The 15,565-nt window shown below is 42.4% G+C and overlaps 2 protein-coding genes across 2 annotated transcripts in view; one reads left to right on the top strand and one right to left on the bottom strand.

The window, feature by feature from the left end:
* Nucleotides 1–222: 222 nt before the first annotated feature.
* On the bottom strand, nt 223–6,550 carry LOC118389933 (protein phosphatase 1 regulatory subunit 14A-like). Its single transcript, XM_052529749.1, has 4 exons — nt 5,727–6,550; nt 3,080–3,160; nt 2,930–2,962; nt 223–2,055 (listed from the first exon to the last, which is right to left on the bottom strand). The coding sequence occupies exons 1-4, from the start codon at nt 5,922–5,924 to the stop codon at nt 1,879–1,881; spliced, it is 489 nt and encodes a 162-aa protein (XP_052385709.1). The 5' UTR covers nt 5,925–6,550; the 3' UTR covers nt 223–1,878.
* Nucleotides 6,551–6,878: 328 nt separating this feature from the next.
* The window catches only part of adad2 (adenosine deaminase domain containing 2), a 40,654-nt gene continuing 31,967 nt past the window's right edge, over nt 6,879–15,565 (top strand). The window contains exon 1 of the mRNA XM_035779941.2: nt 6,879–7,022. The gene's annotated coding sequence lies outside the window, so the exon portion shown is untranslated. The remainder of the gene's footprint in view (nt 7,023–15,565) is intronic.

Genomic DNA, 15,565 nt, shown 5'->3' with positions numbered 1-15,565 from the left:
GCCATGACATAATTTTCTGGAATGTTCTAAGCTGTTTAAAGGCACAGTCAACTTAGTGTATGTAAACTTCTGACCCACTGGAATTGTGATACAGTGAATTTTAAGTGAAATAACACGTCTGTAAACAGTTGTTGGAAAAAATACTTGTGTCATGCACAACGTAGATGTCCTAACCGACTTGCCAAAACGTTTCTTATAGTTTCTTAACAAGAAATCTGTGGAGTGGTTGAAAAACAAGTTTTAATGACTCCAACCTAAATGTATGCAAACTTCCGACTTCAACTGTACATCTCATCCCATCCTCATTTCTTGTGCTGACAACAATAAATAATTAAGTACTCAAGAATGACTTTACTTGGTGGATGCAACTCAGACATACATTACTCAGAAGTGACCTAATCGATATCCCACTGGGCACAAACTGCTTAAATCAACATTGTTTCAATGTAATTTGTTAACGTATTGTGAAGTGGAATCTATGTGGAAAAAACATAGCATTTCTTTCGAGGGTAACATTTCAACCACAGGATTTCAACATAGAGAAACCTTGAATAAAATATGTTGAATTTGTACCTTTGAAACAACAACAGATCTTCAATGTAATATCCACTATAAGAAAAAAACAATAGGCTGGACAGCACCTCCTACAGTACTAGAGTTGATCAGTCTACAGCTTTTATGTTTTTTATTCTAGATAACATTTTCTTTGGAAAAATGGACCGAAATTGTCTTTAGTATTTTACAAATAGAAAGATGAAAAAGTTATTTATCTACTCTGGACAAGTCCAGTCCTGGAATGTCTTAAAGTGATACTTTGGGATTTTATCTACAGTACTTACCCAGAGTCAGATGAACTCGTGGCTATCATGAAGGAAGTTGCTAACTACCTTCAAACTGCCTGCAGAGACATAAAAATGGTATCCGCAAGTTCATCTGACTCTGAGGAAGTACTGTAGATAAAAAGGCCTCATTGCCAAAATAAAGTATCTCTTCAAAAAAATGAAAAATAAATATTTAGGCCTACTTCATCCGGTGTCCAGAAAAATGGATTTGCGCAACATGCAAATATGTAACCATACTTTATCAATCATATACCATCAATGGGGCTATTTAGGCCTGTATAGCATTTGGGAAGTGATCAAGAGCTATTATTTAAATTCAGCCCAGGATTCAACTAAAAATAGACAATCTCGACAATTACTATAATAATCTGCACAGAATCTCAAACGGCATTGATCACTTGCACCATGTACTTTAATGTAATCAACTGGAATTCAGGTCATTTGGTTGTGCTATTAAATGAAGCACAATAACACATTAAGTTGTTTTATAAATAAACTATTTTAGCTTTGTTGTGCTTTTAAATTGTTAAAAAGGAAGGTGACAAATAAACTTAACTAAATACATTTGGTTGTGCTTTTAGATGGGAATTCAAACTTTTGGCTGTCTTTTTCAAAATTGTTTGAAAGCTCATTGATCCACATATCTAGCAAATACCCAATTCTCCATGTTGAAATGACAAAGTGGGCCCAGTGGGATGTGATCCCAAGTGCCTGGACAACATGGCAACAGATGTTGTTCATGTGACATGTTAAGATCAGTGTGTGAATAGAGTCCGAGGGTGGTCCGAGGGTGTGTTTTGGGGGAGGGGGGAATGGATGAAATGGGGTTGCTGGGAAACAAAATTCCAGAAACGTTCCCCAAATTCCCAGCTTTTTCAGCAATCCCAATTGGAAGATTACCAGGAACAGTTGGAGGATTTCCTCCCTGCTTATTCCCTCCTGATTCCAGAAATATTCCAACAGGAATTTATGGAAAACCAGGTAATTTTGGGAAAGAATTTTACACCCCTAGTCAGAGGTCAGCTGTGTAGTGAGGTCAGAGGGTCTGGTGGGTATGGGTGTGGGTGCGGGGGCAGTGGGGGTCGTTGAAGTGGTACGGCTCATGGCGGTGCTGGGGGTGGTTGCAAAGGGAGGGGTGTTCGATGCCCTCTGTAGCCAGCTTCTCCTGCTTGTGAAGGCCTTCCAGCTTGACCAACAGCTCACCGATGAAGGTCTGGCAGGGAGGGACACACAGTAGCATCATATAGCTGATGTTTTTGTATTTTTCCCCTTCACATTAGATACTACATAGACAGAAATAAGAGGGGGAGACTGAAAATGGAGGACTCTGAAGCCTCAACCAACCCCAGTCGCTCTAGGTTTGGTCTCTAGAACACCTGGATTTAAGCCCAGTCCTAGACTAAAATGCATGTTCATTGGGACATTTTGGCTTAATCCGTGACTAGGAAACCGGCACTTATGGTTCTTCAATCTTTTGTGATACTGATTTGAAACCAACATGTGTCCAACATGTGTGTGTGTGTGTGTGTGTCTCAGTGGAGGCTGATGGAAGGAGTTATAGGAGGATATGCTCATTGTAAATGGCATAAAGGAACAGAGTCAATCATGTGGTTTCCATATGTTTGATGTGTTTAATACCATTCCCTCTATTCCATTCCAGGCATTACAATGAGCCCGTCCTCCTATAGCTCCTCCCACCAGCCTCCGTGTGTGTGTGTGTGTGTGTGTGTGTGTGTGTGTGTGTGTGTGTGTGTGTGTGTGTGTGTGTGTGTGTGTGTGTGTGTGTGTGTGCCTAAGCAAGCCACAGTGGGCCCTGTTCTTTGTCAAAAGAGGTCCTGTAGCAGGGAACAGAGGGAAAGAGAAGAGAAAGGAGAGGGAGGAGAGAAGAGCGAGAGAAGGCCAGGACAGACGGCCATTGTAGGGCATGTGGCGTGACAATGGAAGGTGTCAGACACCGCTGCCTCCTATTGGAGGCCAATACAGTGTGTGTGTGTGTGTGTGTGTGTGTGTGTACAGAGACTAAATAAAAATGTATGACTTAATATGCATCATTCTTCCATATCATTATAAATGATGGTAAAACATACCTCAGTGTTGTTGCTGCATGTCTGAAGGATCTCCTGATGATGAACAGAGTTTAGAGAAGAGAAATCATTGTATCAAAATTTTAAATTCTGTGGCAAAGTCAGGTTGGTCTGAGTACATGTTCAGAACAATTTTGAGTGGGCGGGGCCTACCTGTAACTTTTTCACTCGCTCCTCATTGCTAGGTAGATCTATCAGGTCATCAATGTTTACCTCGTCTGGCATGTCTTCCTCCTGCAAAACACAAACACATTAAAAACACACACGTATACTGTATATTATTAGAGTGGAAAAGCTTGTGCAAATCTCAATACATGACATATGCAAAAGTTTGAGTTATGTCTGTATGTATTAAGTTGAGCTTTGAGTCCTACTACATGTCATTTCCAAATGGAACAGTTGACAGGATTCATTCAGAGGGCTTATGGTTGGATAATAACAACACTGGCCATGTATCCAACTGGATCAGTTGCCTGGCAAGTCAGAACCGAGCTACAGACCAATAGAAGATCAGTCTCCTCTCTCTGTCCCCTGAAGAATCACACTGCCTGCCTGGCACACATTCAACTTCTGGGGGGTTGGATTTTAAAGACAGTTCCTAAAATGATCAGACTGGTTCCCCTGTTGTTGGTGACGGTTATTGATCTACTGATCAAATGCTCAGCTGAGATCTGGCACAGGCCACCATGGTGCATTTGTCGCCCTATAGGGGTGAGTCTCCTGCTGTACACTGGCACACACACAGTATTGTTACAAAGGGTGTATCCAAAATTCCTTACATAGTGCACTACTTTTGACCATAGGGCTCTGGTCAAAAGGCGTGCACTACATACAGACTAGGGTGTCATTTCAGATGCCGACAAGAACTGGAAGCAGTATGTGTTCCCAAACTTCCCAGGAGAGCAGAACATCTAGCTAGTGATGTCACATAGCCAGCTGCAGTATGTTTACCCCCCTCAGGGATTATTAACCCCATCACCCATTAGCCCCATCCTGGGCCCTGGAGTACTCTCCCATCTATGCACACGTCACCCATTAGCCCCACCCTGGGCCCTGGAGTACTCTCCCATCTATGCACACGTCACCCATTAGCCCCACCCTGGGCCCTGGAGTACTCTCCCATCTATGCACAGGTCACCCATTAGCCCCACCCTGGGCCCTGGAGTACTCTCCCATCTATGCACACGTCACCCATTAGCCCCACCCTGGGCCCTGGAGTACTCTCCCATCTATGCACACGTCACCCATTAGCCCCACCCTGGGCCCTGGAGTACTCTCCCATCTATGCACACGTCACCCATTAGCCCCACCCTGGGCCCTGGAGTACTCTCCCATCTATGCACACGTCACCCATTAGCCCCACCCTGGGCCCTGGAGTACTCTCCCATCTATGCACATCTTCCTTCCTGTTTCTCATCCTTCATTCTTGTTCCATTCCCTTTTTCCAAGTGGCCATGTAAGGCAGTGAGTTAGCATTCCCCAGCCACCATGTCTCTGCAGTGGCTGAAGACTTAGGCTACATCCGGAATGGCACGTTATTCCCTAGTGCACTTACCCATAGAGCCCTGGTCAAAAGTAGTGCACTATATAGGGAATAGGGTGCCATTTTCAGATGGAGCCTAAGTCCACAGTGCACCTCTAACCTTCTCCAGTCCTTTAATGGACACTGTGCACTCTCATAACATCCATATTGTATACATATTTTATATAGATCTCATAGCACACGGAAGTCTGTTTAGCCCTGTTAAGGAGGACTACGCAAAAGAGTTGGTTTAGAAATGCCTCTGTAATTTCGACAGAGTGCAAGTTATTGTGTTGATATACACTACAGTATATATTCTACATTGTGTCTCACAGGAGTGTTCATCTGTAATGTTAAGATCCATGTATCATGTACAGTGTCTTAACAGGCCTTTTCTACATGAATATCCAACTCAAAGCTTAAGCCTCTTTTTTTTCTTAAAGTTAAGCCTTTTCCCCAATTCTATTGATTCAGGCAAAGGTGAAAGAGCAAAGTTCTCATTCTTAAAGGAAGGGAAACTTTCAGATAGTATTGCCTGATTAAAAAGTTAAGAACTTGCCATATACCTAAAATCTCTTTACTATCTGAAACCTACTGCCTGAGCACATGCACAACACTTTAGCCTTGTTTACACTTTGCGCTAACATGCGAGTTTTATGATCTGATCGATATGATCCAATTAGTATCTGATCAAGGTATGTCACGTCTACCCATTGTATTAAAAAGTCTCTCTTACCCATCCACATTGTGACCGGATTAGCTAGTGTCTCCCTGTATGCAATTTATTTAACAGATATTCTTTCACAATAATATGAATGTATTTATTTTAGGACAATTACTGATGCCATAATTTAATGGTGCTACCTGAGGCCGTTATGAGTATGAGTAAATGGTTTGACCATCCAGATCTGTTTGATATCCAGATAATGTGTGCCGAGTACCTCCGGATGTTTTCCGGAAGATCTAAAAATACTAATAATAATAATTCATTATTAAAAACGTTTATACCGCATTTCATTAGACATAATCTCAAAGCACTTGTTAAGCAAAACTAAAAGTAATTTAAATATAAATTGACCCTACAAAAATAGATAGATCAGCTAGATCAAGTATGTTTGAGTGCTTCTTCAAGCATAATCCGATCAGTGTATTTTAATTGTCTAGACCGTTTAATAAAAGTGTGGGCACAATCGGAATGCGGAAAAGTACAGGACACAGGTATTTACGGGGCTTTTGTGTGGCCCTTGTAATGGTCCAAGAGGGTACGACGGCATTTACCTTGCCCAAGTACAGCTCGTTCAAACAGTCGTCTATCCATTTCTCCACGTCTAGTCGCCTCTGTAGCTCTTTTCTGTTGTATTTCACAGTAACTCGAGCTTGTCTCTTCTGAAGGTTGCCTCCGTGTTCCGGAGACGTTCCCAAATCTGACGAGTGGACTTCATCTGCGTGCGTCCTTCCGACCCTGTTGGCTGCCATATCTGGTCTGACTGGTTCCCAAGCTAAATGGAGTCCGACTCCCTATTTCAATCCCAGCTCGCTCAGAGCGCCCTCCGTTGTCACGTGTTGCTGACTAAACTCTGAGGGTGACTTCCAGAGATTGTGACTTCCCACCCAACACATGACAATCTGTGAGTGTCTGTAAACAATCCAATGACCTAAAGTATTGTAACGATCCTGGCGCGGAAATCGACTCGTGCCGCACAAGCATGCTTTTTCTGCTCAGTCGATAGCGCGCCGGACCTCGGGCTCGAAGGTTCGAGACCTGCTCCCTGCTGTTTCATTACATTGGTTTCAGAAATGATCCGACCTTGCATCCACGACAGTGCGTGTGCTTGGCCGGTGAGCGCGTTCCTGTAAAACGTAGAGTATCAAGCTAGCGCGAGGACGCTCTTTGGAGGTAGTAGTGTAAAGACCCTGGGTTTTTTGCGGCACAGTTGTTAGCGCGCCGGGGCTCGAAGGTCGAGGGTTCGAGACCTGCTCCCTGCTGTTTCATTACAGTATGTTGGACATCATTGAACATCTCATTCCAAAATCATGGGCATTAATATGGAGTTGGTCCCCCCCTTTGCTGCTATCACAGCCTCCACTCTTCTGGGAAGGCTTTCCACTCATGGAACGCCGTTTGGGTCTTTGCGTGTCAAAAAGATACACGTCAAATAAGCTTCTTTACCAGTCAGGACCTGAATATGACTCCACGTCACACAATCATTTAACACGTTCATTAATTTTGTACGTAGTTGTTACACATTGATTGCAGTCTCACTCGTATTTCATATGTCACAACGATTCGCCGATATGTATGTTATGAGTCATCGATTGTCACTTATGATCACATTTTTTAAATATATATATTTTTTATTAATGATCACATTTGGATAAAGGTCGTTTAGACTCCGCCCAAGTCTCAGGTACTGATGAAAGACGTTCACTCAACTTCTGTTCTTCCGAGGTAAAATTAGCTAGCTAGTTAACAACGGCAGCCCAATTTATCGAAAATTGTAAATCTACCATCTCTGATTGCACCAGACTGCTGCTCACGGACAGAAGAGATTGACTTCAACCATCAATAGCCAGGTAACGTTAACTTAATGTTAGCTAGCTATTGTTAGAGTTGCGTCAATTCGAATCTGGTATCAGGATAAATATGACAATGAGTCACCGATTGTATACTATGTATTTTTTATTAGCTAAGCAATAAGTGGTAAATGCAATTTTCGTATATACGGGCTCTCTGTCCCACCTCGCAGGGCAAAACAGAGAACTGACTTGTTCCTGATAAAGATATTATAATATACCCTGATGACAGTGGTTCCTGCTTCCGAGCCGGCCTGTCAGAGTAGAGACTGGGCGTGGTTTAGACTCACCCAGCCTATTGTTGATTGTTGGCGCAGAAGCTGGTCCCAGCCCCCTAAACGCTTCAGTTGATAGATGTAACTGTTGCTGTGAAGAACATCCATGCGCTCACGCTCGATAGCGTTATCTCGCACCTGGCTCCTGTTATCTAACATTAGGTGGTGAGGGGTGTAACAGCTGCAAAAAAAGTAACGACATAATGTAACACTAACGGTACCTAGCTAGCTAACGTTAGATCTGTCTGCCATTGATATTTAACTGAACTCAAGATAGCTAGCTAAAGTTAATTGTTCATAATCTAACGTTAATTATGGAATCTATAAAACGTTAACTAGTTACTGCTGTAGATACATTTTTTAAAGCTAGTTTGTAGCTAAAGTACCAGAAGTGGAGCTGTCACTTAATGCAGTGGATGGGAAGCCTTATTTCATGTAGTTCTAATTAAATGATAATGGCTGAAGTTAATTTGTTCTTAATGTAGGACATCAAATGATCAGATTTGGATGAGTTGGCTGTAATATGACAGCAGTACTTCAGTCAACATCAGCAAAGGATATTGGTTATTATTGAAGTGTCAGTAAAGTGTTTCTAAAAAAACAAAACCTTTTTGAAAAAGGCTGTAATGTAATAAAATGTGGAAAAAGTCAAGGGGTCTGAATACATTCCGAATGCACTGTACAAACAAAACAGATGTAAGTAGATAAATGCTTAAATGTTGATGTGCAGTTACATTTTCCAACACTCAATTGATACTAATTTAGTGCTACTAAATACAATTATGTATCGTAAAAATGTTTTTATGCAACACCGAAATGTGGGGAATTCACAATACCGGAGGTCATGAATTCCCTAAAGGGGAAGGTGCTATGAAGAGGGAGCCTTAGTGTCACAGCACACGTGTTTGCCTCTGGGATGCTTCTGCTGCCCAGCGAGATGCCCTCGCGCTGTGTGGAGGAATTCGATGGTCAGGGTGTCCTCAAACCCCAGGGGTGGCACCACCATTGCCCCAGTAGAAAACTCCAACACCATCGCCACTGTTAGAGGAGGACATTCTCTGTCTGAGGAGTACACAGTAAAACATTTAAAATACATATTTAAATCACAATTTACTATTTTACCTTGCATCTCAGCCAGCCAGTTGAACCAGTGGCAGATGGTGTCGTTCTCCAAACACCACCGGTTGCCGCCAGGTATGGAATAGGTTACTTTAAACAGGTCCCTGGCAGTGGGAGGCTTTATGGAGTCCACAAAAAGTGCTCGGAAGCTGTCCGGGTGGTTCCCCAATGCTTCGAGTAGCCCAAGAGAGTTGAGACAATATTTAAACGTGTTATGGTTTAGAGACAGTATGTATATTTAAAATATGTGTTAATGACAATATAGTGATGTGTATTGACTTAGGGGGGACTGATTAAAAATACTTATGTTAGAGGAGGTAATGACAAGTACTTCACAGATTTATGACAGAGTTGACTTACTGCTCCAAGGCCACCTGCATGCTCAACATTCCCCCAGATTGTTGCCAAGACAATGGATGACAGAGTTGGTGTGGTTGAATTGGTATACTGATACTTTGATTTACCTCAATGGATACTCTAAAGATACTGAGATATGGAAACATGATTTAAATCTAATAAAAACGTATCCTAATATAAAACAGGGAAATAGTCCATGATCTTTAAATCAGTAAAATAACCTACAATAAGTCTATGTTTAATCACAAGATAGATTCACACCTAGCTTACTTACAAAGCTCGCACTGTGCATCGCACTCACACTGTGTCCTCATGTACTACATGGATATAGGGAAAATGTACATATCCTGTTCAGCTGCCGGATGGTAGGGTCAGCGATCAGGCATACCCTCAGTTATCAGCTTGCTTCTCCCGGTTTGCACGCCTTTGGACTCCAGCATTATTCCGTCTCCTGAACGATTGAAATTTGACATGTGAAAACGTTATACAAGTTACAATAATGACACTCAGCATAATCGATGCCGCCCATACTCACGCACCCCACGGTAGCTGTTGCAATCATTAGCACGCTAACGTTACTAGGTAGTTGTACCGGTTAAATGTTGACTTTTGCCAGGTATTACCTAACCTACCAGAATTAATCCTACCTTTACAACCACCCGAGGAAGATCGGGTGGTTCAAAGGTGGTTGCACTTGGCTGGCTAAATTTAAAAAGCAGTCTCTCATGTTTTCAAGGTTCGACATGACTTAGTCGTTTGTTGGTGATGATGAATGTTTTTCATATAGTGATTGGCCAATATTTGCATATAGTTTACATAGTGTTATTAGACATGTCAAATAGTGTTATTTAACGTGTATCTTTTTGACACGCAAAGACCCAAACGGCATTCCATATCCACTAGATGTTGGAACATTGCTCTGGGGACTTGCTTCCATTCAGCCATGAGCATTAGTGAGCAATGATTTTTGACGATTAGGCCTGGTTTGCAATCAGCGTTCCAATTCATCCCAAAGGTGTTCGATGGGGTTGTTCGATTGTGCAAGCCAGTTATGCTCTTCCACACCAATCTCAACAAACAAGTTCTGTATGGAGCTCGCTTTGTGCACAGGGACATTGTCATGCTGAAACAGAAAAGGGCCTTCCCCAAACTGTTGCCACAAAGTTGGAAGTACAGAATTGTCCAGAATGTCATTGTAGGCTGGAGCATTAAGATTTCCCTCGGGCCAAGCCCGAGCCATGAAAAACAGCCCCACCAAACTTTTTAGTTAACACTATGCATTGGGACAGGTAGCAATTTCCTGGCATCTACCAAACCCAGATTTGTCCACTGCACTGCCAGATGGTGAAGCTTGATTTGTATTTATTATGGATCCCCATTAGCTGCTGACAAAGCAGCAGCTACTCTTCTTGTGGTCCAGCAAAATTAAGGCAGTTTCTATAATTTTTAAAACATTACCATACATTCACAACACACTGTGTGCCCTCAGGCCCCTACTCCACCACTACCACATATATACAGTACTAAATCCATGTGTATGTTATCGTGTGTGTGCGAATGTTTGTGTTGCTTCACAGTCCCCGCTGTTCTATAAGTTTTTTTTATCTGTTTTTTTAAATAAAATTTTACTGCTTGCGTCAGTTACTTGATGTGGAATAGAATCCCATGTAGTCATGGCTCTATGTAGTACTGTGTGCCTCCCATAGTCGGTTCTGGACTTGGGGACTGTGAAGGGGCCTCTTGTGGCATGTCTTGTGGGGTATGTATGTGTGTCCGAGCTGTGTGCCAGTAATTTAGACAGACAGCTCGGTGAATTCAACATGTCAATACCTCTCACAAATAAAATAAGTGATGAAGTAAATCTCTCCTCCACTTTCAGCCATGCACATTATTAATATTAGCTCTCTGTGTACATCCAAGGACCAGCTGTGCTACCCTGTTCTGAGTCAATTGCAATTTTCCTAAGTCCTTTATTGTGGCACCTGACCACACGACTGAACAGTAGTCAAGGTGCGACAAAACTAGGGCCTGTAGGACCTGCCTTGTTGTTAAATGTTGTTAAGAAGGCAGAGCATCGCTTTATTATAGACAGACTTCTCCCCATCTTAGCTACTACTGCATCAATATGTTCTGACCATGACAGTTTACAATCTAGGGTTTCTCCAAGCAGTTTAGTCATCTCAACTTGCTCAATTTCCACATGATTTATTACAGGATTTAGTTGAGGTTTAGGGTTTAGTGAGTGTTTTGTTCCAAATACAATTATTTTAGTTAAAACAAATATTTAGGGATAACTTATTCCTTGCCACCCACTCTGCTGACACTCCCACTCCAGTACTCTGCTGCCTGTGACTGGAACGAATTGCAAAAATCGCTGAAGTTGGAGACTTTTATCTCCCTCACCAACTTCAAACATCAGCTATCTAAGCAGCTAACCGATCGCTGCAGCTGTACATAATCTATTGGTAAATAGCCCACCCATTTTCACCTACCTCATCCCCACAGTTTTTATTTATTTACTTTTCTGCTCTTTTGCACACCAATATCTCTACCTGTACATGATCATCTGATCATTTATCACTCCAGTGTTAATCTGCAAAATTGTAATTATTCGCCTACCTCCTCATGCCTTTTGCACACATTGTATATAGACTCCCCTTTTTTTTCTACTGTGTTATTGACTTGTTAATGGTTTACTCCATGTGTAACTCTGTGTTGTCTGTTCACACTGCTATGCTTTATCTTGGCCAGGTCGCAGTTGCAAATGAGAACTTGTTCTCAACTAGCCTACCTGGTTAAATAAAGGTGAAATAAAAAAATAAAACTCTGAAACAAACTGCAGCTCTTTGTTGAGTTTTGCAGTCATTTCTGTCGCTGTAGTAGCTGACGTGTATAGTGTTGAGTTATCCACATACATAGACACTCTGGCTTTACTCAAAGTCAGTGGCATGTCGTTAGTAAAAATGGAAAAATACAAGGGACCTAAACAGCTACCCTGGGGAAATCTTGATTCTAACTGGATTATATTTGATAGGCTTCAATTAAAGAACACCCCCTTTGTTATGTTAGACAAGTAACTCTTTATCCACATTATAGCAGGGGGTGTAAAGTCATGACACACAAGTTTTTCCAGCAGCAGACTATGATCAATAATGTCAAAAGCTGCACTGAAGTCTAACAAAACAGACCCCACAATCTTTTTATCATAAATTTCTCTCAGCCAATCATCAGTCATTTGTGTAAGTGCTTTGCTTGTTGAGTGTCCATGCTGAAATTCTGTTGTCAATTTGTTTACTGTGGAATAGCATTGTATCTGGTCAAACACCATTTCTTCCAGAAGTTTACTAAGGGTTGGTAACAGGCTGGTTTGTCGGCTATTTTAGCCAGTAAAGGGGGCTTTATTATTCTTTGTATCAGAATGACTTCCCTCCTGACCTGAGGTCACACGCTCTCAAGTAGGCTTAAATTGAAGATGTGGCAAATAGGAGTGGCAATATCATCTGATAATATCCTCAGTAATTTTCCATTCAGATTGTCCGACCCCGATGGCTTGTCATTGTTGATAGACAACAATAATTTTCTCACCTCTTCCACACTGACTTTACGGAATTCAAAAGTACAATTAATGTCTTCCATAATTTGGTGTAGATGTGTAGTGTCAGCGTTTGTTGCTGGCATGTCATCCCTAAGATTGCTTATCTTGCCAATGAAAAGTCATCAAAGTGGTTTGCAATATCAGTGGGCTTTGTTATTAATGACCCATCTGATTCAATGAATGAAGGAGCCGAGTTGGCTTTTTTCCCCTAAATTTAATTTAAGGTGTCGCAAAGCTTTTTACTATCATTCTTTATATAATTGATCTTTGTTTCATATTGTAGTTTCTTTTTCTTTTCATTTTGTTTAGTCACATGATTTCTTAATTTGCAGTATGTTTGCCAGACTTAATTGCCATACCTTTTTCCTCACTCCTCTCAACCATATAATTTTTCAATTCCTCATCAATCCAAGGGGATTGAACCGTTTTTACAGTCATTTTCTTAATGGGTGCGTGCTTCTTAGTAACTGAAATAAGTAGTTTCATAAAGGGATCAAGTGCAGCGTCTGGTTGCTGCTGATTACACACCACAGACCAGCAAATATTCTTTACATCATCAACATATGAATCACAACAAAACTTCTTGTATGACCTCTTATACACTATATTAGGCCCAGCCTTTGGAACTTTGGTTTTCCTAGATATGGCTATTATATTGTGATCACTACATCCTATGGATTTGGACACTGCTTTAAAGCAAATATCTGCAGCGTTCGTAAAGATGTGATCAATGCATGTTGATGATTTAATTCCTGTGCTGTTTGAACTACCCTGGTAGGTTAACTTTGTGTTTTCCTGAGTGGGCAGCTTGATGATAGCAAGTCAATATTTAAATCACCCAGAAAATATACTTCTCTGTTGATATCACATGCATTATCATGCATTTCACACATATATTACCCAGATACTGACTGTTAGCACTTGGTCTATAGCAGCTTCCCACAAGAATGGGCTTTAGGTGAAGCAGATGAACCTGTAGCCATATTACTTCAACAGTATTTAACATTAGATCGAATCTAAGCTTTACAGGAATGTGGTTCTGAATATAGACTGCAACACCGCCTCCGTTGGCATTTCGGTCTTTTCTTTAAATAACCATGTATTGCTACCACTGTATCATCAAAGGTATTATCCAAGTGAGTTTCAGAGATATAATATGAATGTCATCCGTTACAAGCAAGTTATTGACTTCATGGACCTTGTTTATTTGGCTACATATGTTAATATGGGCTATTTTTAGCACTTTTCTGGGTCGCTTGATTGTTTTAAAGCTTCTGGGAAGCTTATCAGAGGTAGACTTTCTCATGTTATTTACATTGGAGCTGATTATGCAGCTCACCCTGCGCTAAGTGGTCTTCCAACTATTGCACATTGCCTCAGTGCTAACAGTGCAACTCCGGTTTATAGGCTCATGATAACTGCTTACAATAGCTGTGGGATAAACAGATCTATTCGGTGCAATTAGGGGTACATTACTTACATTGTGTTTACCAATGATCATGTACATTTGATGGAGCATTATGAAGACTCATTGTCACAATGGTACTGGACCTGAAATTATTGGCTGTTTTTTGGAGTCTTTTAACGCTAAAATCAGTTCTTTAAAATCCAATTTCAAATGTTCCGAGCTAGCCCTCCTGATGTCGTTTGACCCCAAATGGACTACGACAGTGTCAGCTCCCGGCATCTGTGGTAGAACACTTGGAAGCAGCCTTGTTAAGTCCTGAACTCGTGCTCCTGGGTAGCACAGGGTTTTTGCCTTGGTGACCAAGATGTTTCTCACCATAGAGCTGCCTATAATGACAGCTGGTGATGTTGAATAGGCTGGTCTCTCAGGCAGCCTCACGGTCTGGTGAGGCTGGGAGCTTCGAGGATCTGAACCCGAGGTAGAAGCCACTGGAGAGGGAGACCGAGCCGAGGACGAAGACGCAGGTACCTCCGGATCCAATCTTGATTGGGAAGCCACAAAGGACAAAGGCGCCGGAACCTCTGGATCTGGTCTGTGTCAGTTCCGGGCTCAACATCTCCATGGAGACCCCGTTGCCAGAGGGCGACTTCCTTGACTTCCACGGCAGGTAACATACCTCCATGGCTGGTTGGTTGGGACAAGATCAGCTCTGTTCTCCAGGGAAGTGGGAGACCCCGTCGGGGTAGGAACCCTGCCTAGCACCGGCCAGTCGGCTGTGGGGAGCCGACATAGCGGTTCAACTTCCACCAGACCAGAGCGGCGTCCGGCTACAGGGGTGGAAGAAAAAGGAAAAGTAGGTGGGCATGGGTTCCCCAGTAGCTTATGTAGGTTTGCTACTTGCTTGCTAAGAGTAGCTACTTCGCTCCTGTAGTCCTCTGCAAGCAAGCAGTTGCTACATTGAAAGTCAATGTGGTCCACATTGTCCCAGAACAAAGCAAAGTAAACACAGATCCTGCAACGCTGGAAACGTTCAATAGCGGCCTCCATTTGAGACTGCCGAGCCAGCTGGGCTAGCTGGGCTTTCGCATCTCTTCCCCTGTAGCGCTCACAGCAATTTAGCCCAACAGAGCCGTAGGATTCAAAATGAAATAAAAGTATATAAAAACTCAGCTTTTAAACCGAGGTCTTTAGTTCAGATTTCAGCTTTCGACAGGTTTCAGTGTTCAACAGCTTTCAACAACAACAAACATACGGCACGCTCTGATTCATCACTCCAGAGAGAGCATTTCCATCACTCCAGAGAGAGCATTTCCATCACTCCAGAGAGAGCATTTCCATCACTCCAGAGAGAGCATTTCCATCACTCCAGACGGAGCCTTTCCACTGCTCCAGAGTCCAATTGCGGCGAGCATTACACCACTGTGTGCGGCTGCTTGGCCATGGAAACCATTTCATGAAGCTCCCGAACAGTTCTTGTGCTGAGGTTGCTTCCAGAGGCAGTTTGGAACACGATTTTTACGCGCTTCTGCACTGGGTGGTCCCGTTCTGTGAACTTGTGTGGCCTACCCCTTCGCGACTGAGCTGTTGTTGCTCCTAGATGTTTCCACTTCACAATAGCAGCACTTACAGTTGACCGGGGCAGCTCTAGCAGGGCAGAAATGTAACAAACTGACTTGTTGGAAAGGTGGCATCCTATGACGGTGCCACATTGAAAGTCACTGAGCGCTTCAGTAAGGCAATTATCCTGCCAATGTTTGTCTGTGGAGATTGCATGGATGTGTGTTCGATT

The sequence above is a fragment of the Oncorhynchus keta genome, chromosome 11 (genome assembly GCF_023373465.1).
Source record: "Oncorhynchus keta strain PuntledgeMale-10-30-2019 chromosome 11, Oket_V2, whole genome shotgun sequence".
In the NCBI taxonomy this organism is placed as follows: domain Eukaryota; kingdom Metazoa; phylum Chordata; class Actinopteri; order Salmoniformes; family Salmonidae; genus Oncorhynchus; species Oncorhynchus keta.
This window is presented reverse-complemented; position numbering and strand designations above follow the sequence as displayed.